Source organism: Mixophyes fleayi, chromosome 4, assembly GCF_038048845.1.
Source record: "Mixophyes fleayi isolate aMixFle1 chromosome 4, aMixFle1.hap1, whole genome shotgun sequence".
Classification (NCBI taxonomy): Eukaryota; Metazoa; Chordata; class Amphibia; order Anura; family Limnodynastidae; genus Mixophyes; species Mixophyes fleayi.
Window position 1 is genome coordinate 313,317,229 of NC_134405.1, and position 25,646 is coordinate 313,342,874.

The 25,646-nt window shown below is 40.4% G+C and overlaps 1 protein-coding gene across 3 annotated transcripts in view; it reads right to left on the reverse strand.

Annotated features, from left to right (window-relative positions):
* The window catches only part of TNIP1 (TNFAIP3 interacting protein 1), a 62,270-nt gene that overhangs the window by 27,448 nt on the left and 9,176 nt on the right, over window positions 1-25,646 (reverse strand). For 2 of the 3 annotated variants that reach the window (XM_075210073.1, XM_075210072.1), the window contains 4 exons: window positions 17,131-17,271; window positions 11,082-11,219; window positions 8,389-8,489; window positions 7,077-7,145 (listed from right to left, as the gene is read on the reverse strand). In XM_075210073.1, coding sequence (XP_075066174.1) covers window positions 7,077-7,145; window positions 8,389-8,489; window positions 11,082-11,219; window positions 17,131-17,230 — 408 coding nt within the window. In that variant the 5' untranslated portion in view covers window positions 17,231-17,271. The remainder of the gene's footprint in view (window positions 1-7,076; window positions 7,146-8,388; window positions 8,490-11,081; window positions 11,220-17,130; window positions 17,272-25,646) is intronic. The other variant, XM_075210074.1, reaches the window with a different exon arrangement.

Consider the following 25,646-nt stretch of genomic DNA (forward strand, 5'->3'; position numbering starts at 1 on the left):
ACACTGCACAGAATGTCTATGGAAAAACTAAAGATGGAAGTGCCTCCAGGTCAGGAGGGACACAGAGGTGCATTTTAAGGGCTAATGATTATGATCTGACCCTCTGCAATTATATTTGAACAAGTCCAGTTAAAAAGGAAAACCACACTGAAACAATTTTGGTCTTTCAACCTAGCAACTAAATAAATAAAATGTTCTCTGCTTATAAATCTATTTGACAGTCAATAATTGACCGACAGTGTCAGTAGACATTGATAAAATAAAGCAGAGTCAAAACCCGTGTTTATACATATCCTTTAAAGAACTATGCACATTATCCTGTCACTTTCAATGATGTCAAAAGCAAGAGGCATTAAAGATCATCTGAATCCCATTTACAGTAAAATAAAACTAGGGACAGTTCTGCTATCCAAACCCTGTACATGTACAAATACTCACACACATTAACATTACATCCACATTGATTACACCAGTGGTGTCCCTACACTGAGTATACCAGGCTATAACACTGGTTATTACAGTCGTTCACACACTGATTATACCCGCATTACGTCCACTAAGTGTTTATTTTAAACAAATCAAAACAAATATTATAATAAAACATAGAAACAGACTTTAGATGGGCCATGTGGTTCTTATCTGCCATCAGTCTGGCCATTTCTATTCCAAGAAACCTCAGGCCCTTCTTTTTTCAGATTTAGGATAAATTTAGCTGTATCCCAAGCATGTTTAAATTCCCCTACCGTATTAGCCTCTGCCATCTCTGTTGGAAGGCTATTCACTACTATTTTGGTAATTCTAAGTAAGTAATTCTTCCTCTATTATCCTGAAACCTGCTACCCTACAGTATCCTCTTCTGCTAATGGGTCTCTTCCTCTGTAGAATGTTTCCTCCTTTGTAGAAAGCCTTGACATATTTGAAAGCTGCCATCATGCTCCCTCCGTACTTCTCTGTTTCAAGCTATAAATATTGTGGTCCTTTAACCTTTCCTGGTAAGATTTGTTATATAGATCATGAACCATTTTTATTGTCCTTCTTTGCACAATCTCTATTTATATCCTTCTGGAGATATGGCCTCCAAAATTGAACACACTATTCTAGACGGCGGATGGGGGATTCAATTCAGCGCTATATGACGCCAGAACAGGACTCAGACGCGATGTTGAGGATGGAATCTCCGGTAATTTTTCCTCACATCTGTTAGGCTGCTGGTCTGATCATCAGAACTAGATTACGGAGGTCTTCATCTATAGCAGCCGCCTTTCACTTAGAGCTGAATGTGTTCACCGGTACTCAGATGCCCCCAGGACTTAACTCCAGGTGTATTGTGGGTTGGCAATACAGGGCAGTAGCGGCAGGCCAGGAGGCTGGATAGAAAGCAGCGGATAGTCAGACGGTAGCCGGGGTCAAGGGTCACAGGCAAGCAGGGTAGTTAGTAAACACGCCAAAGGTCGGGGTCACAGGCAAAGTAGCAGAGTCCAAGGTACAGGCCAAAGGGAGGAAATGTGCACATCAGAACCTCAAGACGGTGTTCAGCAACACCTCGCTCCTAATTAAATCTCCCCTAGGTGTCTTGTCATTACCTCTCCGTTTCTGCTACTAATTCCTCTTCTTATGCAACTTAGCATCTAACGGGCCTCCACCCTTGCTTGCTATATTGTCTGCCTAGCTTTAAAGACACCTGAAATAGTGACTCATAGATTCCGTTCCTCCTCAGTCGTTGCTATTTTTATGCCTTTAGTATTATATTCTGACTTTAGATTGTTTTGTTTTTTTAACTCTCATCATTCTTCTAATTTACAAAGATAATCAACCATAGTAACCCATACTTTCCTACTCTCACTACATGTGGGGAGCTCTCCCAGACTTCTGGTAGAGAGGGCTACCAGGGGAGGGCTGGCAAATTTTAGCCCGGGAGGCAAAACTCAACTATTAGGAACATTTTAAAGTGAAAAAAAAAAATGCAAGTGGCCCAGAGACCCACCCAAGGTAGCCCATTATGGGACTGGCCCGTGGGAGAAGATGTCCCTCTGCCCTCCATCCCAGCCTGACCCTGAGGGCTACCCTCCCGCATCCCACCCACTATCCCTGTGAAGTGAGCGGGGACCTTGATGACGCTTGGGCCTGCCTCCGCTGTACGATGACCTGAATCACTGCATTGCTAAGCGGGGGCCCAGCCTCCCCACACTTACCACTTGGACCTCCCCTGCGGCAAATATGTATTAACCAGTTTGTATCCAGGCCCCGACCTCCGCTGCTACCTGCCTCCCAACTAAATATTCCTTACTTACTTCCCCAAGTGCCAGTCACTCTGCTCCTCAAACGCTGAAGGTGGAGTTACAATGTGATTGGTCTATGTGTAACGTGAGCAGCGTGCACTCGTTCGTGCTGTTATTGTATAAGGAGTACAATGTAGTAGTGGGAGTAAAGTAAATGCTAGGGAGGTCAGAGGATTATGCCGGTATGCTCATGTAGATTGAGCTAACAGAACAATTGTTTTCTGTTGCAGAATTGTCACTGACTAGTAAATAAGTAGCATTTAAGATGCTTGTTTACTGCTTATAGTCACCAACATTTAAATAGCATTGCCAGACATGGGCATTTATATAAGTTGCCAGATCATGCACAGTGTAAAAAATAAAGGACTTGTGGGACAAATGCCGTCTTGTGACCTCATTTGTCTATTTTTTGCAGCTCTGGTGGTGGTGGTGGGGGGAGAGGGGGGGAGAGAGGGGGAGAGAGAGTTCCTAGCTGAATGTGGAGTAGGCTCTAGCCATTCTTCCAGTAATGATTACAGGCTAATTTTAATCAACTCCAAAAATGCAACCATATAACAACTGTAAATATGCCACAGCCATAAGTAACTATGATTACAATGCCAATCCAAACGTTGGCGGATGCACCTTAATTACAGCAGAGGAGGAATTCCCACAATTTACAGACATTCCAATGAAAATAAAAGTGTAGCATTTATTTATACTTCTAATAATTCTATCATTCTGACATACATGCAAAGAGTTGTAAACACTTGCGTAGCCCTGGATCAGCGAGTCATTCTAGTACGGATATGTGAACTCTAGTAAACCTAGCCCATAGCTAGTTCCAGATGTATAGACTGATGAGACTCATTCCTCGATGTCCAAGAGGTTATATAGATTCCATTGCTCAAAGTCAGAAAGTAACCCGTACAAAAGATTCAGACACAGTTAGAAAATCCCACAATGATTTGCTATTTATATAATTTCTACAGTTATATAGACTTAAGTCAGTAAATGTTTCATAAATGCATGAGTCAGTGACACTGAACAAAGCAGATAGGGGTTTGAAAAAGTACAAGATTGTGCAATAAGGAAATGTGTGTCCTGGTTGACTTAGTCACCGCAGCACAAACCAGCAAATGGAAACAGAAACCACCGGGGGAGACACAATGTACAAGTAGTCATGCATGCTGCATACTGGTCTAGTCAATGGTGAGAAGGTTACAAAAATAAATATTACACGTATTGCAAATGTCTTCAAGCATCTTCAAAGGGTTGTGCACATGTGGACAAAGCCCCTTTATCGATGTCCTACACTCCTCATGTAACAAATAGTTGGGGGTCAGGCATTTTGGAGCCATGGCATTACTTTAAGCCAGGAGCTTGACCGCACTGCTTACTAAAGCCATCAAATGTTCTATACTGACCACTTGAGTGCAGCCCTTATATTATTCAGATGAGCTGTGAGGACCAGCTCCCGGCTTTGGGTGATAGCAAGGGCCCCAGTAGGGCAGGACATACATAATGGGGCAGGATAACCCCTCTAAGTACCATTGCAGTGAAATATATCACATAAGGTGTGACACCGAATACAGTTCTTGGTCTCTGCAACTTGTTTCTAAACAGCCAAAGTTGAAGGTTGTTTAGGAAGGTGAAGACTGGGGGGTATATTTACTAAAACTGCAGGTTTGAAAAAGTGGAGATGTTGCCTAAAGCAACCAATCAGATTCTAGCTATCATTTATTTAGTACATTCTGCAAAATGATAACTAGTATCTGATTGGTGGATATAGGCAACATCTCCACTTTTTCAAACCTGCAGTTTAGTGTTAATATACCCCCAGGAATTTCTGCTTTATTTCCAAAACTGCTTAAGAACCTATTGCAGGAGGAATGTATTAAACATCATAACACTGCAAAATATCCAAGATTCCTTGTAATAAATATAGGCATTTACCCATAAATGCACAGTGCTGCTCTGGCATATTATTATCACTGTCCGTTCATGGTAAATTATCGCAGGTCAATAATTGTACTTTGAGTGTTGACATATTCTAATACTCTATGGCTTAAGTTCACCTTTCTATGTCATTAATGTAAGCTCAGCTACCTTGTGATGAGCACATGACAATGCATGCCACAATTTAGACAGGGAAATAACATCCTAAATGATAGGCATGTCATGCAGGAATAGGGTACTCTCATATGAAGGAGTGCTACCTTTCTTCGTACGATAGGGAGGGTTGTGGAGGACTTGTAAAGGAAACTAAATGTAAAATGAATAGTTCACATGAAAGAGATATTAATGATATTCATCAGAGCACATTATAGGCCCTTGGCAGAATTATTATTTGAATATTTGTGATAGCCGGCTTTGTTTGTGGGGAATATTGTTACTTTCACATATAAGAGAATAATATATAATGCCTCTTCCTGGATCAGTGTGTACTGTTTAGCTTTAGCAGTCCTTTAGGAATAAAGCTATACTAAGTCACATCATCACTATGGATTACCTGTATTAGTGTATACTACGAATACAGGTACAATGATATTAAGAACATTTCTTAAAGAGAGAAAGAGCAGTGAAAATGTTGTTTTGTGATGTCATACGTTGGCATAGCGGTGGCTCGTGTGTGTGTGTGTACCATATAGTGGGAAGATCTGGGCAGATCAGGGGCATTTCTTGCTGAGTGTGAACTAGACACTACACCTATATGCAAAAATAAGATTTGCAGCACGAAATGACTCAAATGTAATAAAGGGGTGGAGGAAGGCCATTTGTGGGGGTGTTCTTGGTATTTTTGGTAGATCGCACAGGCCTTTCTCCCCACACCCTCTGAGCAGGTCTGGCCTCGTAACATACTTTCAATGGAAAAAGGTGTAAAAGACATTTAACCACATTAAAAAAAAAAAAAAAAAAAAAGACACGTACTAAAAACAGTCTTGTGACTCTTGTGTATAATGTAAAACATACATGAGGCAAAACTGAGCAAAATAGGACCAAAATATAAGTTGAAATGAATGAAGTGGGTGGTCCTAAAGTTTTATTGGGTTGGACATTAAAGTTACACACCCCTCCACCCACCACGCCAATTTCCAGGTGCGTCTGCTAACGCACAAATAAAGGCCCCTCCCCCTTCTTCAGGGGCAGTTTCAAGGACCAGGATGTGGGCGTCCCCCTTGAAATGGGATTGGCAAACATATAGGCGTATTTGGCGAATAAAAAAAAAAGTAGTGCAGTGTAGCAATATGCAAGATACATATAGCATATAAATGTCATCTATTATAAGATTACTATATTATGTAACAATCCTTTCATTGTACCCAATAAATAAATTAACCGACAATAGGAATCACCTGTATAAAAAGTATTTATTGGTACTCATTATGGAACATATGGTGAAAGAGCTCACCTGAGTATGTACATGTATGTTTAGAATTACTTAATACTCGTGTTTGTCATACACAACTAATAGGTCTGTGCAGACCCTGTGTTGTGTAACATGGGCAGGGTTACATTGTAATATTTACAGAAATGTGTATTGCAACAATATCCTGGGTTTAGTACAATGTAACAAATGATGAAGCACATTGACTGTCAGATTGTGATGACAGCTTCTTAGTAACCAAGGTCCAAGCTGACAGTTGCACCTCCATTGATTGACACAAATATACTGTAACTCAGAAGAGCGCGCTCACTAGGGTTTATTTACTGCTCTGTTGTGTACGGTGAGGGAGGACAGGGTAGAGTGCAGCAAGTTAGTTTAGTACAGCGTAACATCTTGAATTGGAAACACAAAGAGCATTTAACTGTACTGTATGCTGTGTCCTGTGCAATAAACTTATAGGAAAGCTCTCTAGAAAAGAATTGTGTGGATAGGTTTGTCTGCACTTGGAATTACCTGCATTGTGGTAAGGGACTATTTATTATACAATGCAGAGCACTATTTTTAATAAAATCTAATATCCAGAATATTTTTTTAGTTTCTTATATTAATATTTTTCATATATTTATACAATATATCAAATCATCTATATTTATATATCAATATGGGGGGGGGGCGTTCTACATTTTTTGCATAAATCATTTGGAGATATGATTACTATGTACAAATACATTAGGGGTCAATACAGAGAACTTTCATGGGAACTTTTTACCCCAAGGACTGTACACAGGACACGTGGTCACCCCCTAAGGTTAGAGGGGAGGAAATTTCACAACCAGCAAAGGAACGGGTTCTTTACAGTAAGGGCAGTCAAGATATGGAATTCACTGCCAGGGAAGGTCGTGATGGCAGATTCAATAGATATGTGTAAGAAAGGGTTAGACACATTTTTAGAGAAAAAGTGTATCCAGGGATACGACCGTTAATTAAAATGAAGGATAGTAGTGGATATAGGGTAAAAATAGGACTGAAATATTGAGTCTGGGGGGATTTTCACAGTTGAAACAGATTGGCGGTTGCTTACTCTGGATCAATTTCAAATATAAGTGCAGGATCGCAGGAGATCCAAAATAGGTTGAACTTGATGGACTGGTGACTTTTTTCAACCTCATCAACTATGTTACTAAATCAGGAGCACCGACAACCAATCCATGTCCTTTATTTGCGGTCATGTTTCTCCTTGTTGTCAGCCTATCCCCGCAGTACTGGTAGGAGTACCACCCAAGCAGCAGGGGTCCCAAGCATGAGCCTCCCAGGATCTGCTGGTTGGTGGTAAGGGGTGGTGTTTAGGGGTTTTTAAGGGGTTCCAATCGTTTTGTTATTCTGATGCACAAAAGCAAGTCCCCTAGTTACAGTCTTATTACAGCACTCACCGACTGTCTGGTTTCAAGAGGTTTTCTTTTTTCACTGTGATCCAAGATTTCAAATTCTGAGGAAGATCCCTAAAAAGAAAAAAAAGTTTGTTTTGTAACTGGAATAATCTGTTACATTCTAATACATCACCAAAGAGGATTTTGTTCGGTGCCTCTGCAATTTCTGCACTTTGCAAATGAGGCCCAGTAACAAAATAAAACCTGAAATAAATATAGTTAGGGGTGAAATCTGACAAACAAAATGCCAAATAGTTCCTGATCCATGGCTTTATTATTTACCATCTGAAATATTTCACAGTGCGAGTCCCATCACTGACAATACTATGCCACATCAACAAGGAATGCAGCTGCAAGGCCTATCTATAAATCCCACCAATGCTCACCTGCTGTTTCTCCGTCAACCCCGACATTGGAACTTTCCATACCCTTCATAATAAAGCTCAAAGTGCTGACCTTACAAATCCATCTCCAGCTGCTTTCCTACCTATATTGCTGCACCAGCCTCTCCCTCTGCATTTCCACAAACTTTCTAATGTCTCCTATGATCAGAACCTATTCTCATACCTGGCTACAAGACTTCACCATGGTCACACGTGGTCTATGGGACGCTTTAGCCCAACATATCAGATATCCCTCACCTTATTACATCTGTAGACACTCTCTGAAGACCCACCTCTTAAAAAACCTATCCCTCTACTCCATATTCACTATTTATACACCTATTTGACCAACCTTCCCAACAAGAGATACCACTATTATTTCCCTTCTAACTTAAGTATTAAGAGTTACTCGTAGAACAATAGGACGGTGATCCCCGATAGGCTAGTGGCAGTATCGAAGCAAGTGTGGCCGCTGAACCATCTGACACCATTGGCTGGGAGGCCTAAGAGCAGCAGCGTGTACACCTGTCTGAACAAAGGTGTCACAAGAGTGGACGTGTCGCCTGATGGATTCATGCACTCTCCAGCTAGGAATGCGGCTCTGCTACTAAACCTCCTGGCTGGTAGATTAAGCTGGGGTAACCATCCTTTTTAATGTCATTGTATGTAGTTTGCATGTAACATTTTCCCCTTAATGTACTGCGCTGCTTAAAATGACGGCACTTTATAAATAAAGGATAATAACCATCATCGCCACCATATTTCAGACCACACATCAGTATGTCCCACAAGTCCTTTTTCCCAGTGGAAACCGAACTTAGCAAGATCATATTCCCTAAATCCTGATGGCTAACAAAGTGCCTGAGTGAAGTCATTTGGTTGAGCCCACACATTGGACGCTGTGTATGGACAGTAAACTCTAACACACTTACACTGGGTGGTGTCTTTTGATTGTTCTTGAAGTTAACGTCAGAATCAACATTTTTCATCTCTGGTATCTGAACATGAAAGAAGTCTTCTGCCTGGTCCTGTGCTGAAATACATTATAGAAATATATATTTTAAAATTCTAAGCTGTCCAAGTTATGTTGTTAGTTTTATTTATCCATCCTTGCTTCTTATTGGCTTTTATATTAGCCCCCCTCTGACCTCCCACTCATTTTCCCCATTGGATTCAGGGTAGGACCTGTCCATAAACCATAAGAGACATAATGATTACCCTGCTGGCATTGCCAAGCACTACCAAAGGGGTGAGAGAGCAGAACAATATGGGCCTGTTTCATTAAGGAAAGGAAAGAAAAAAAAAAAAAGAAAAAAAATTAGTAACTTTGCACCTGGACAAAACCATGTTGCATTGGAGGGGGAGGTAAATGTAAAATGTGGGACAAATTTATAGTTGGAGTAAGGCATGTCCTAGATCATGCATTGTAACATGGTTTGTCCAGGAGAACATTTACACCTTTTTTTGACCTACTCTACTTAATGAATCAGGCCGGATGTGCCCAGACGGAGCATTATAACACAGCAGGTTCATACACAATACACGTGGCCAATGGGTTGGGGAAGGTTTAGGCAGGTATAATGCTGTGCATATTAGATACCCTCCATGTATGTTCATATCCAAAATGGGCTTGCCACTGATTGGGGGGGGGTAAATAAAACACAAACATCTACAGTGTTTATACAAAACAAGCAATAAATTCAAAATCAATATTGCTTTATACATTAAACTAATAAAGTTTGGTAGTTTGTTTCAGTGACATATTCCCACTGATTTGAGTAGAGGCTGCTGTGTGGCTTCATTTGTAGATTCCAGTGCCCTCCCTATCAGTCTTTAATGAGCTATTGTTGAATAAACTCTTGAATAAAATATATCTCTGGCATAGAGCTGCTCTTGTTTTATTCAACATGAACAGAGTGAGCGGCTCTGCTTTCACTAATTAGTCAATCAGGTCAATAATACCATAATGTAACCCACAACTGCGCAGAGACAGGCTAGATGGTCAACTATATCGATAGGAAACTGCTCATGGTCAGGCCAATTTTTCCATGGTCTCAACCCACATTCCACCCCATCTATATAGAAGAAAAGGAAATAATTCAGCCCCCTTTTAGCTCATGTTGAAATTGGACATCTACACCCGTTCTACCACTGGCACACAGCCATCCTGTCCACAGTTGTACTTTCCTGAGGTTGAAGCCAAAATTCTTTAGAGACTAAATATAGGCATAGAGTACATGATCCCAGACAAAAATACATTTTTTTTGACATTTCATTTAGAATCTTGGAGATACATTTATCGTTATGCAAAGACACACATCATTTTGTTGAATTGCAGATTTCAAATTAATTACACATTCCCCTTAAGAGCAATTGCTGTGACGCTGGGACACTAAATGAGATTAGAAGCTCTATCCATAGGGACATTTTTCACCAGTGACCATGAGTCTTAGCATTGGGGTCAAAACTAAATGAAACTCTCTGCTCAGATCAGAACGTTTACATTTATCCATACTGTTAAATTAAAAAGTATGTATGCAAGTATGTGATCTCTTATTAAGAAACCCATTATCCAAAAGGCTCTGGAAACCAGAATATAATCCTTATATCACCCCAAAAAAACAAACAAGTTCCAAACATTTAAAATAACAGACCTCGTATAGTTATTCAATAGAGTTTATTTTTTAACCTATGTAAAGGATAAAACCACTAGACAGAAAGCCCATTAAAAGATGAGCTACCTATTATTTACTTATTCAAAATTCGTATTGCATACTGTTCAGTGATTTAAAATTAAGAACAAACCGAGTAATAAAAAAAAAAAAAAAAAAAAAGACTTTGTGTTAACAAACAGACAAAGCTATAAACCCTTTCATACTTCAAATGTCATTTTGGTGCCTGGACAGACTGAGACAACGTAGCTCATTCAAGATCCCTACAACCTGCATCTCGGTCTCCAGCAAGTTTGTCAGTGTCATTGCTAACCAGTCAATGCTATTAACCCAGTGGTTCCCAGACTGTGCGCCGCGGCTCCCTTGGGTGCCACGGCGATCTCACAGGGGTGCTGCAGCCAGGGCCAGTTGTAGGCCAGGCGGGGGACTACTTGGTTATTATTCTGGATTAGGGGTGCCTTGAATAAATTATGGAGACCCTAAGGGTGCCTCGAACTGAGAAAGTTTGGGATCCACTGCCTTAACCACTTATCCAGTTCTATTCCCTGTAAATTGGCTACAATGTTAGGAGTGCAAAGTTAAATGAATCAATGTGTTACATTTGAAATGTTTGTCCATGCTCAGTGTATGTATGCATGTAATTGAAATAAAAAGGCTTTAAATCTTAAGTATAAAACCCACACAAAAGACCCATATAAATTACTGTGGTTACTCACATTCCTAGGTACTTTTGATTTAGATCTTAATAGTACTCTACTGCCCAGGTTGAAGGTGTTGTACATTTTTTTTTTAAATGTATTTATTTTTAATAGTTTCCTGCATATTTAATAGGCGACAGAAGAACGTAACGCTGCGACTGTTTCATCTTCACACTTCTTTCTTTAGAGAAATGCTATATCACTGCACATCCCCAGTATAACAAACATAGTTCCTGTTCTTCAATGGAGACTCACCTGCGTCCATGTCTCTAGGGTACGGAGCATGAGGGTCAGGGGAAGACGTGGACTGTAAGTCCTGGTTATCCTTTAACAGAGCTTCTGCTTTCTGCCGGAGGGTGAAGGCCACATTCTGCGATTCCTCCAGCAGCTCACCTGAGACAGAGAGAAGAGGGTCATACCGTGCGGTGGTGAATGAGAGGGAGGGGAGAGGTTGGTTATAAGTAGAGCATGAAGAGAATGGAAAGAGAAAGTAAATGCTGAGAAAAGAAACGAATGTGTGCCCTGTGCAACAGATAAAGAGATAAGAAAGGTCAGCTCCATCAAAGATATTTCCAGAGCAAAGCTAAAATCATCTGGCATACCGTTGTTTTGGGTTTCCAAATATAATCCAATTATTGCACAATTGCTGTACACAGATTTTTATTTGTTAGGGATAGTTTATCTACCCAATTAAGTTTACAGTCTAATTTTTTGATGCCTGGAACATAGGTAAATAAAGTGACTTATCCAAAGTCACAAGCCACAAACACTGGAGTCTCAAGCAAGTCTCCAAATGTCACAGATGCCAAGATATCAAATGGTTTCTATGGCCGCTTTGTTGCTGAGCCAATGCATCCAAGGTCATATTGTATGTATGGTGATACAGGGCAGTAGAATGGTTACTGGACTTCCAAACATGTAAGATCATGTGAAGATCAGTATACAATGGTATAAGACATCCCAGGATAACCTATGGTATCATAAAGCCAATGTTTTGGGCTCACTGTGGTAGCTAGGCCCGATAGTTGCTAGATCACCTGTACCCATACTTGACAACTTTAGAATTCTTCCTGCCATCACTAAGGCACCCATCCCAGCCGCTTCACTAGGAAATGGGCAGGATGTGGGAGTATGGCCTGCTCTCCTTGGAGTCCAGGAGGACTACACGGATATTCCAGGAAAATAGATTATGATGCAGAGTATTAGGCTGTATATGGTTGGTTGTGTATAGAGGGTATGGTGTGGCAGACACAAGGACTTTTTGCTTGTCTGTATACGATGGGCATGGTACAGTCTTGGATATGACATGGTTATGCTCTGCACGGGTCTGTATATAGTGGGGATGAGGCCATTAATTCCAGTCTATTCTACAGACATATTAGTTATTACTAAGTGATCCATTTATTAGATTAGGAATTTCATCCAATTTGCATTCAGAATAGGCTAAATTTATCAGGACATGGATTTCACTAGGTACCTTCCCTACTGTAAATGGATACTGGTCTATGGTATCTCCCATGTGTCTCCTAGCTGGTACATATCAGCTACTGGTTGGTCTCTAAATAACTTGTTCTATAACAGTCCACTAATAGTCAACTGGATTGAAATTTGGCGACTGGGGTGGACATTGCATTTCCCAAATGTTTCTAGCCTTTCGGCATGGAGCATTAACTTGCTACAAAAACCTATTCACAGATGTGTACACTGCGGCTACCAAGGAATGCATCTGTTCAGATGTCCTGTTAAACTAACCATATCAAGGGACCAAATGTGTGATAACTGAACATATCCTACACATCAGCACCACCAGCCTTCATTTTTCACACCCCCAGGACATATGGATGGATGAATTAATGCAGTTTTCACAGAAAACCATCAAGAACTTAGATACCAAGATGTGGGAAAGTTACTCCAATCTATTTATTTGGCGACAGGCTTGTAACACAGTTCAAGTGTGGGCATAATTAATTGTGCTTTCCGACATCCTTTTTTGGGATCACGGTCGTATTCTGCTATTGGTTGACTGACGTTAGGCTATTTGCACAACTTATCTCAGCCTTTGTTGGCCCCTTTCACCAAAAGTCTGTTTTCGACCACAGGATTAGCCTAGATTGGATATTTTGTTTCATAAAAAACCCAGCAGTGTTGTCATTTCTGACGAAAACTACCGTACCAAAGTCAGTCAATTAAAAATTGTGTCTTGCCCTGTCAACCTCTGAATTGTGCAAACTATCTGTTGGCATCTAGCTACTGGCTTCTTATACCAAAGCACTGAGTGTACATATGATGTTGTCACTGATTGAGCAGTCTGTTATAAGTAGAGTGCAGATGTACCTAATAAACTGACTATTCAGTGTATACAGCTATTTATTTCTGCTATACAAGACACCTGAAATTCAATAATGTTTGCGCCTAGGTATTATCTGGTTTATGTATTATTATATTTATATATTACTACCAGCAGTGGAAGTGGGCTGGTATTCTGTGGTATACCGCCACTTTGACCACTCATTATTATTGTATGTATTTTGTCTTGATATACCCAGGGCAAGCCTGGTAAGGAGAAAGAGCCGCTCTTACCGCAGCCATCCTGTCAGTCCCCTCCTGTTCCAGGTGGCCTTTCTAGTTAAAGTGGGTACCAATGAAGTGAATAGAAACAAAAGTAAAAGTATACAGAGAAAAACGGAGAGAGAAAATTAGTAAATGAGAATTGGGGGGGGGGGGAAGAGAAAAGAAGAAGGAGGTGAAAAGAAGAAGGTGAATAGGAGTACTGAGAGAGAAAGGTACAGAAGGTAGAAAGTGGTAAGCAGAGAAGAGGAAATAGGAAGCACAGGGAGAATTTGGGACAAGGAGTAAAGAGACACAAAAGTAGTGACAGGAGAGAGGGAAAGGAAGAGAGAAACAGGAAAAACAGAGGAAAGATATTTACACAAGGCAAGAAGGGGATATATAGGGGTACGGTATCTAAGAGGTACCAAAATCATAAAGACAGACGTAGAGCGATAGACAGCATGTGGGAATGTGATAGTTAACATAGAAGGGAAACAGGCTCCACAATTATTCAAATTTCAGTGATAGATAAGGACAGATGGAGAGAGAGAAGAGTGTAGGGAAAGTGAGACATCAAATATAGAGACAACAATTAATGAGGTGCCAAATACAGCAATCAACTAGAGACCGCAATTAAAGACATAGCAACTAAAGAGACAACATTAGTATTCTTAACATTTATTTATATAGCATCAGCATATTCAATAGAATATTGGGAACAAACAAAGTAATCAAACAATACTGGGAATACAGACACAGAGGTAAGAGGCTTACAATTTATAGGACAACAGAAGTTTGATCCATGACGTTAAGTGCTACATATTGCATATTGGTCCAGCCAGATTGCAAAGGTAAAAGTGCTTAGTGGGCTGTATGATCCAGTCATACAGCAATGCAGGTCAAGGGTTCAATCACAACTACAGAGAAAGAAACTCCAAACAGATACAGCTGGAAATAGGCGTTATCTGAGTCTAGGGCAGTACCTGAGGAACACGGATCATTTACTCTGATCATAGGTCATAAATTGTACATAATCTTTGGTCATGTGAACATATTCTCAGAGGGCCCCCAGCAAAGGACAAAATACCCACATAAACAAAACTTAAAGCATTTAGAGACTCTAAAGTGAGGGTCAATACTTTCAAACTGCAATAAAGTTAGTAGCAGAACGGAACTATGATAATTAAGAATGGATTGTGAACTACAGAAGAAATAGGATCCTGAATTACATTACTATAGGACTTAACAGCAAAGTAAATGAGTACATATTTAACAGCAAGTAGGCTGATAAATTTTGTAATAGTATAATAACTGTTTTAAGATAATATTTTGAATTGTTGGCATCATCTATGGGGCATATTTAATTGTTGGCGTTATAGCCAAAAATCTTGCGGCACACGCACTATTACCATCATTACGGTAATAGTGCGCATAAATACCGATATTACGGTACTTTTCTCACTGGTTCTCAGCTGAAATCCGGCTTACTATTACCGTAATAGTTTTAACGCCGCGGGCATATTAAACAATTGAATATGCCCCTATGAATTCATCTTATTTTTAGTTTATACTTGTATAATAGTTATATTGCACTGAACTTATTTGATAATTTAATAACGCAGCATCAGAGTAGAACTAAACACACACACATACTGTTAATCCCATGTAATACATAGCTCCATCTGCATGTCAATATAAATGTCTTGGCAGGTGTCTATCAGGCTAATTTAAGGCCTTGTTAGATGTAAGCCCCTATTACTAGGTAAGCGAGTACATTCTAACTGCACTTTAATGGTGTTTGAAGCATATATGTTAGTGTAGGACCTGCATATAATGAGATTGCCTTGACTCTGAGATGCAGGCTTAAAGGTTTTCATAAAAATATGAACCAATACCTCATTATGCTAGATGCACACAGATATGCAGTGGTAAGAACATATGCTGACAACTGTCTTTTAAATAATACAGAATACAGAACTCCTTCTCTTGGCCCCAAAATCTAAAGGTCAATTCTTTGAAAGTGTCAAGTTATTTACGATCTTGTCCTAGTTGGAGTTTCTCCTCTCTTTGCACTGAAGAGGAGGAACAACAGACATCAACATTCACCCAACATGTGTACAACGTTAGCCACAAAGAAATGATTGTGGTATTGAATATATTTCAAATGTGGTACAATGATGGATTATACCAGTTTTAGCACTATGCTAGCTTTCTCCTCCTCACATCAAGACCATGCCATTGGCAGCCCTCTCCTTACTAAGATCCCCCCCAGTGGACAGGTCAACACCACTCACTCACAAGATCAGTACAGTCATCTCCGAAAATACTCTGTGCTACTGAGAGCATTTTGAGGATTTCATTTGGTTACAGGTTTCTCTATCTCTGCATGCTTCAAAACATTGCAACAAATGTATATCCAAGAAGTAAAGAAATGATCCTAATCCAATGCAACTTAAAAGAGGTTGAATAGTAGCTGTTGTAATTGCAGATCCGTCATCTTGTAGAAGTCATTATATCAGTGACATCATTGAGACATAAGTGATGTCACTAGTTCATACTGGATAGTCTAAACATTGGTTCAGATCACAAAATGGGTGCCTCAATTGTTTGTAGACAACATGTATACTGTTATCGCTAGTACACACTTAATTGCAACTAGTAATGCAGCTAGGAAACATATAAGATGACACAAAAGATCCCATTGCCTCGCAGACAACAATAGCCTTACAAAACCAATCAGAGACACCTGAATTCTGGGTAGGTTTCCCGGACTCCCGGGACAGCGGGCAATTCTCCTGCATCCCACCCACTTCATAGTGCAGTGGGCGGGATGGAGACCTTTATTCCGCAATTGGCCCTGCCCCTGCAATGAAATAACACAATGGCGTCATTTCACAGCGGGGGCGGGGTCAGTGTGATGCGATTCACAGCGCCCCACCCAACTCTGCCACTTCACTTCCCCTCTGGGATCTCTGGATGGGAGGTGAATTTCATAAATATACCCCTAATTTGAAGAGTAAAATCCTGTCGTGGTTCTACTATACACATCGAATGAGGTAACCAACTCTAGCAATATGTGATGTTCAATTAAGCTGTGCAGATGTAATCAGAGATGACGTAATCCTAATAATTCCATCTGGGTGTTTTTTTTAATGATACATGATAATGTAATGACTCATATTAGTCAGTGGGAAAATATTAAATAGACTTGGTGAAGATCTGATCACAAAGGTTTCCATGAACAAATGGTAAGACAAAAAGCAAGCACTTCAGGATAATCTCGCCTGTATTTTTAGATGCGTCAGAGCAATGGCCGGAATCCCCCTTATGGCTATTAGTTTATTCCATCTGCTCATTCCAAGTGTTTCACATGTTTTGTAGAAATAGCTCCTGATGCACAAAATCCCACTGTTATTTAACCCAGGCATTGAGCAATCAAGGATCTTGAAGCAGAGATTATCAATCCTTCTTTGATATAGGATCTCTGATATTTAGCTTCTGGGAATTGTAACCTGGCTAAAGACATTAGTTGTACTTTTGTGCAGATAGCAGAACCGTTTTATTAAATAAACCCTTTCATTTTGTAAACTGAGCTAAAAACTAGCTTGATTCTGATTGGTTGCTAGATGTTACAGTACATATAGCATCATTAAGTAAGCCTAACAGAGAACAACACAATGCCGCCAGTTTCTACAGTATATGAGAATCACACCTGCTTCCTAAGATATGCAAATAATATATATGTTTAATTTACCCAAGCTCAGGATGCTTTCCATGTTTTCCTTCAGTGCAGAAAAGCGATTGGGGATGGTGCCACCTGGATCATATATTCTATAGGGACTTCTGCCTTCCATTAATCAGCTACACATACAACCAATGGTAATCCAACATCTCTCTAGAAAAGAGAAGAGAATGTCAACAAGTCATCCCCTGATTCAGGAGCCATCTTGCTGCCTTCTACATTTTTTACAAACATTTTCAGTAGAAATGACTGCCCTATTAAGCCAGATACCAGTTGCACTGAAAGCTTTGTTCAGGAGATCCAGCTATTCAGGCTTTCTTATTAGTCAATTGGCCCTACATCATCATTTGTGGGGCTCCAACAAAACTGGGATGCCCAATAATTACCCTTTCAAAACTGGCAAGAGCATTCACGAGAATGTAGATAAACGAAGCTGGAAAAAGTCTGCAAGTGGCCTGTGTGTGTGGTCATCTTCCAACCACACTAACAAGCCCCGCAGCCCGAGTGTTGAATGGCAGCATCTCACTTAGCAGTTCGCTCTGCTCACAGACCAAGCAGCAGGATTGCTGTGTGCATTGTCAACTTAAGGCAGCATTTTGCACTAATGTTTATAAAAGACACACAACAGGTTTACATTAAATTTAATAGATCTGCACATCAGTTGCGTTTTACATGCAAGGTGAATAGGCTGCATGCAGTATATAGGAACATTTGGGTAGTAGCATGCTGACACTGTCTACGGTCACCATATATCAGCCTCGAGAACCCAGTATATAGCAACGTATGGCGTAGTGAATCCTCTACCCCAAGGTGCTTTGGGAATAATAATGCGTTTTTTTGCTGATGACCTGGGTGTAAGTGTATCTGATATACGCCTGAAGTAAACCTGTTGCATAGGCTAATGGCACAAGACTGGATACATCTTGAGATGCCTCAGACACACCTTGTGGGTGTAAATAAGTGGGGGGTGGGTTTTAAACGCAATGGTGTCCAAATCAGTATCAGCCCGAAAATGTTTTAGCACCGAATGTATTTCAAACAAGGCATCCCAGAGATAGCAGCATAATGACAAGAAGCTGTATTATATTTAGTCTTTTTTTTTTTTTTTGTAACAGTAGAATAAAATTCCTTCCACTGGTCACACACCTAGCAATACCGTCAAACGGTCTCATTATTCCCATGCATGTTACCCCCAAAATGATTGGCAATCCTGTGAATGATCAACCTTGTGTGATTAGGCTACTTGTCCCAAGATCTGACAGCCAGACGTATCCATCATGACCATCCACGTAGGTCGAGTGGCATGATTGTTTAGCGACTGTCGCACACACACTCACAAATATATGGAAATAAAAAGTTGACCCTATGTAGAAATCAACCAATCCACACAGTGCAGGACAGCCTAGCTGTCAGCCAGAGGCGTAATTAGACATTAAAAACGTCAAATACTACTTCTTATAAAACTGTTCTCCCCTTTAAATATATTGCTAGTAAATCCTCTCCCTTCCATATATTATTACTTTGGTGGGAGTCCCTAATTGGCCCCACTATTTGCTGTATTTATAATATGTATTTATTGTATGTATGTATGTATGTATGTATGTATGTATGTATGTATGTATGTATGCATGTATGTATGTATGCATGTATGTATGTATGCATGTATGTATGTATGCATGTATGTATGCAAGTCCTGGCCCTCACATGGAGCTGGGACCTTTGCCACTGCTTGAATCTTTCTGTAACAAGGAGGTCTGATTCTGCAGTTTTAATTGAATGTCAGCTATATAACAAATGTAGATACAAAGTCCATAATTGCCTACTCTCCAGGAATGTCCGGGAGACTCCCGAATTTCTGGAAGTCCTCCCGGACTCCCTGGAGAGAAGACAGTTCCCCCGGATCCCGGCCAGCGCTCTCATTAGCCCTCCCACCAAAATGGTCACCACTATTTTGGACCAATAAAAACAGGGGGCGGGGCCGCGATGACTGCTGCACTGCGTCATTAAGCCCCGTCCGTTTTTATTGGTCCAAAATAGTGATGACCGTTTGGGTGCGGGGCTAATGACGAGATTTTCCCAGCCCCGCCCCCACACACCCACCTGTCCCCCGAGTCTCCCGGGAAACAACTTGCCTATGTTGGCAAGTATGACAAAGTCAGACATCAGTAATTAGTGTAGATTTGTCAAACGTTCTGAATAGGAACAGTGGAAGTGTTGCCCATAGCAACTAATCAAATTTTAGCTATCACTATCTAGAATGTACTAAATGATAGCTAGAATCTGATTGGATGTTATGGGCAACACCTCCACTGTTCCTTTTTAAAAAAACCCTGATAAATCTCCCCCTTTGAGTTCTGCTAATATGGAAAGTTTTACAGATATAGGTAAATGTGACCAGATAACTTTTCAAACTTTTCAAAATTGCATCAACTTGTATTTTAGGTTTTGGTGGCCCTGCTAATGTAACACCGCACCCACCAGCACCCACCAGACTATTGCGTAATGCACAAGATGAAAGAAACCGGTTCTATGCACCTTTAGAACTTTTTTCGGAAGAAGGAGTCCGTCTCTTCCGCCACAAAAGTGTTAATATTTTGGGGGGGGGGGGGGAAAAACACTTATTATTTATTATACTCAATAGTTTGTCCTATTTGAGCTAATTTTCCCAGAGAGGGTGAATCCCTTCATGTACCATAAAACCTATTACTATGGATTGACACCTTTACCATAGCTCAGGGATTCCCAAACCCAGTCCTCCCTAACAGTGCAGGTTTTCCATATCTCCTTGCTGGAGCACAGGTGTATTCATTACTAACTGACACATTGTAACAGATCCACAGGTGGTCCTAATTATGTCACGTTATCCAGAAAACCTGCACTGTTAGGGAGCCCTGAGGACTGGGTTTGGGAAACCGTGCCATAGCTTGAAAAGCAAACAATTGAAAAATACCTGTAACCTAACAATCCATTCTAAATACAAAAACACACATGCAAACCCCACATGATTTTAAAATGCTATTTTGGTGACTGTATTTTACTGGTGCAGTAATCTGGTAATACCTCTATGGTTCAGCATCTTCCACTCAAAAAATTCAGGGCGGTCACAGGTGGCATTAAAAATGACCCATGTATAGTTGCCAACATTTTAAAATAATTTCCAGGGACACACTGCCTCTAAGCACATGACACACAATACAGTGTGGATATTTAATTCCCCCCCCCCCCCCTGGAAATCACAGACAGTTGGCAGATATGCACGTCATACATCGAAACTGAAGGGCTAATACATGGATGCATGGGTTAGAATACTTATCATTCTGTAACAGCCATTTAGGTTGGTATCTGACGCAGATAGAACCAGTCTTCTTAAAGTCAAAAATAGTCACAAGATATATTTCTTATATAATTTGTAAAACCTGTTCCATTATATCTAAAGATGTTTTTCTGTAAGATGGAAGGAATCTAAATGTGACCTTTTACTTTCTTTATTGCCTTAGTTTAAGTATAGCTTTAACCACGTCAATATAATGACTAGACATTTATATATTATCGTCACATTCAGCACTCACCTGTGCCTGAGCGACGTGTGTTAGTGAAAGGGTTAAGTCTATGTCTAAAAATGACTAAAAGCCCACCAAAATGCTAGCTCACACTCATTAATTAATGACCTTCTGCCACCACCAATATTTGCTCCAAGAGCTGACACTCTTACACAAAGTCTTCCATTACTCCCTGACCTATCTCACTATACACTCATAACTTAAATTAATCAGATCTATGATAAACCAAACAAATCTATATCTATCTCTTATATAATTTATATCTATCTATACACACCTCTCTCTCTCATATATATATATATATATATATATATATATATATATATATATATATATATATATATATATATATATAGCGCGTTTATAACTAACAGAGCTTATCTAGCAAACAAGTCCCTTAAGAACACAAAGACAGAGCGTTATTAAATGGAGTTTAAAATTCCAAAAGATGTCACAATGCTTAAGGTATAAACAGAAAGGAAAAAAAAAAAAAAAAAAAAAGGATACTAAATTGCCATACATTAAAGTATTGCAAAACATTTTCTTAAAATAAAGAAAAATTACAACAGAAAATTGCCATTCACATTTATACATGTAATAGATTGGCCCGTGGGACATAATTAATATGGCCAGCTCCTCAATCAGAATGAACCAGAATAAATGTTTTACAGTTTTTAAACTCTCTTTTACACCTCCACCCCCCCCCCCCCCCCCCCCCCCGACATCCTTGTGACCCCACTGAAACAACTGTTTGAGTATTCTAATGGGGTTTGGGTCTATAATTTTTCAAAATACATTTCTGCTAAGGACTGTGTATAAATAAATTACCTTTTCTCTGTCACATCCTTGAAGTATATTTTTATATGTACCAGACAGGTCAGAACCTTCCACACATTTACATATGAGACAGCATTATGAAATATAAATGCCTTGGGAAGATTTGTTATTTCACTATGTTCTATTTATATATTTGACATATTTTATGTAGCTCATTCTCCCAAATATTAATACACACAGTGGAACTCAAATATGGATTATAAAATGATTTGCTTTGATGCATATTCACTCCTGATCATAGGCCTCTATAAGATTCACAGAACCCATCTATGTGACAAGACCCAGCCAATTTATACCCCATTCATACTGCACCAAAATCCCGGGTTTTTGCCGGGGCGAGCTCAAACGACCCAGGTCTTTGCCGGGGCGAGCTCAAACGACCCGGGTCTTGGTGCAGTATGAATGGTACAAGTCAAAAATCCGGGTCTTCAACCCGGGATTTATCGAGGGGTAATTCCCGGGTCGTAGCCGGGCTGCCTGCACTATGAATGGTGCAACCCGGGTTTTTCAACCCGGGCTGCACAGAAAACAAGCCGATTGTGAAGTTGGTGGCGCTATATAAATGATGATGATGAATAATAATTTATGCATATCTTATTTTATTAACTCCTGATCTCCTAATCATGACAATTATAAACTTTGTACTATGTCAGACATAATCTCACTGGAGACTACCCTATCAATTTTAAAGTGAACACACATTCAGGAATGAACCAATCAAGAGAATGAATCAGCCAACTAGAATTTGTGACATCACTGAAGCACAAGGAATGTTCTCTTAAATATTGAGCACCAGCCCACAAAGTGACTACTCCATACTTGCCAACATTTCTTTTTCCGGGAGATGCCGGCTGGGACGTGGGCGTGCAGGGGGCGGGGCGGCGAAATCACGTCATTTTGGCCCCGCCCCCGTGACGTCGTCACTTTACAGCGGGGGCGGAGCTAAACGCCGCGATTCCGGGTGAATCGCTGCGTTTAAACTGAATTTTTCCCACGTCCTATCAGGGAGATTGCCCCACTCGTCCGGGAGACTCTCGCAAAATGCGGGAGTCTCCCGGACAATCCGGGAGAGTTGGCAAGTATGGACTACTCTAAGTGTGGGTAGGTAGCAGATCACCATTATCCTCAACAGAAAATCACATTCCTTTTGCCATCAGGAGTCGGCATACACTGTTTTTTCACTTATCAGAACAGTGCCATCTAGTGACAATTATTAGCCAATGTTAGACCAGGTACCCCTTGGTGGTGCGTTAGCATCAACCCTAATAAAAAGCTAGTGAAAATGCTTGTCAAATGCATGCGTTTATTACTAGAATTTGAAGCTCGGTCTCCCTAATTTACCCATGGCAAACGCATTTGGATAGAACAAGATCCACTCCAAAAAGATAACGCAAATGGAATGCTAATGAAACACTGGCAAACCCCAGTAAGAACGATAGGGGCATGGTGACACCAGACACAACGGTTTCATACCCAATTACACGCGTTCTTCCAGATGGTGCATTTTGTTTGGAAAAAATATGTGCATTAACAAGTGGCAAACTAACCCATGGCACGGTTACAAACAATTGCAGAAGTTTAAAGACAAACATTTAATTGATCTAAACATAAAAGCTATGCAGAGCAGTAGTACAACCTCGCAGTAGCCCAGCTCTCCCACCCGTGGGACTTAGATACCTCAAATCGGGACTGTCCAGACCTAAATTCTATCTTGTTCAAAACTCAAGCAGGACAGTATAGTAATAACAAAGGCATGTATTAGATTTTCTTTTAGAATACATAAATAAAATAAAAGCTTACCTAACCTCACAGAAGAAATCAGGGCACCAAGCAGTAATGATGCTTTGTAGCAAATAACTATATCGAGAAACAAAGTGGAAATGGTGCAACTCAAGAACAGATTAACTAGATTCACTGGAGTTTGAACAGGAAGGCACCAATATGACACAGTCACATCCCCAGCTGGACCACGCACCCCTTTCCCCTCAATATCCCGAGCCTTTAAATGTTAGCTGGCATGCGTATAAGTTAGTAAAATTGAACTGTTTGATCATATGGTTAAATAAACTGACAAGGAAATACTGTTTCACATTCTAAAACTCATGTTACGCTGTGGACATTTGAGATGAGTGTCTTTCATTTTTCTCCTATTAAAAAGAATTCAGTTCACAGAGTGACACTGAGCAGCATTTCTACAATCCCAGGGCCCGGTCTGTTTCACAACTTTTTTCCCCCCAGCAGTCACAAAGTCTGTGAGCGCCATATAATTTCATTATAACTTATGTAAAGCATCTACAGACCTCCTCAGTGAAAGCCACCTCGCCGTGTGCATCTCCTTCAGGAATATCAGAGAATGCCCAGCGCTTGCTTTTTGGTTAGCTGCTAATGTCTTATTGTAAAGCCATTAGAATAGATCTCATTTAAGGATTACCTGTGACATAGCTAGTGCTAGGCGATGAGCAATGCAATGAAAATGCACAACTTGTAAGGAATGTCTGTGACAGGTCTAGAGGATATCCCTACAAGAAAAAATGAAACTGACTAATGTTCTTGGAATTCCCTTGTCTGGGCTAGATCTCTGCCTCCAAGTTTATTTTAAAAGGGGATGACTGCTAGGCGAGAAAAGGCAAAACACACAAAGACTGAGTCAATATTTAAAAAGGGTGCAGTTATAGCATACTGTCCAACCCTTTTCACCTCCAGAATCTCCCGGAGGGGAGAGCAGCATTTTGCCGTGGGGGAGGGGGGGGGGGGGGGGCAAAATGACAGGATTTGCTGCGAAACGCATCATGGAGGCCTACATCCTCTCGGAAGTGGGCAAGATGCGGGAGAATGGCCTGCTTTCCCAGGAATCTGGGATACCTATCCAGAATTCGGGGAGAGGGGGCAAGTATGAGCTATGGACAATGGGGCTCATGCAGAGTTGGGTGTACGCCCATGTGCTTAGCGTAATATATGCAAATGTGTACTGCGCATGCCCACAAAAAAAGTTGTATGCCTACATCCAAATTTGGTAATTGTGCTGAAGAAGGTGGAATGGGGAAGATAAGGTGCGTGAAAATATAGAGAGTATGAGAAGATAAATACAGACTGATGATGATGACAGTGTAGCTGCTTCTCATTGGAGGAAGCTGGTCTTTATTTACTGGCACAGAAATTAATTAGCATTTGATATCAGAGGAAAGGACATCAGAGATAGAATTAGAATGCCAGACACATTTGTGCTTTACTTCCGGAATGGCATAAGGTAAGACATGTATGGAGCTCACTTCTCTGAATTCTGTGAGAGTACAATGTTCTACAGCGAAGTTTAACTATCCTCCTTTCCATCACCAGCATAGGTCACTTCCATGCATCTGCCAGAACAATAAATACATGCAACATTTCTCAAACAACTGAGCGGCAAGCAGAGATTTTCTTTAAAGAAATACAATGAACACTTTGTATAGTTTAAATGTATATGTAGCAATTACAAGGATAGAGTGGTGACCTACTGTCAGAAAGAACACGTATGAAAACAGCGCATAGCAATCAATAAGACATCAGCTTTTATTTGGGAAACTGCACTAAAAACAAATAAAAACTAGAATATGGTTGCTATGGGCAACAGCACAGTTTTCCTGCTGTTCCTAAATTCTACCTACCATTGTAACTTTGTATATTTTTCTATGCTGATCCACCGTCACAATAAATTACCTCTGGTATTTTTGTATATTAAATACAATGTATTTCTTAAATTCTTAAAACTTAGCATGTATTGAAAAGGAGTATTTAAAAAGCAAAAATTGCACGCTATAATTAAATATTTAGTGAAGTTGAAGTGACAGAAACGCACAAAACATGCTTTGTCTTACCCATACTTGGTCACTCTCCCGGAATGTCCGGGAGACTCCCAAATCCCAGGTACGTCTCCCGGACTCCCGGGAGAGCAGGCAAGTCTCCTGCATTCTGCCCATTGGTGGCCAAAATTACACGATTCACGGTGAATTACTTCATTTTGGTCCTGCCTCCACGACAAAATGATGCTTTCATTGTGGGGGCGGGGCAAAATGACAAACTGCCCCTCCCCCTCCCATCACACCCATCCCCGGGATCTCCCAGATGCCAACTGAAGAAAGTTGGCAAGTATGG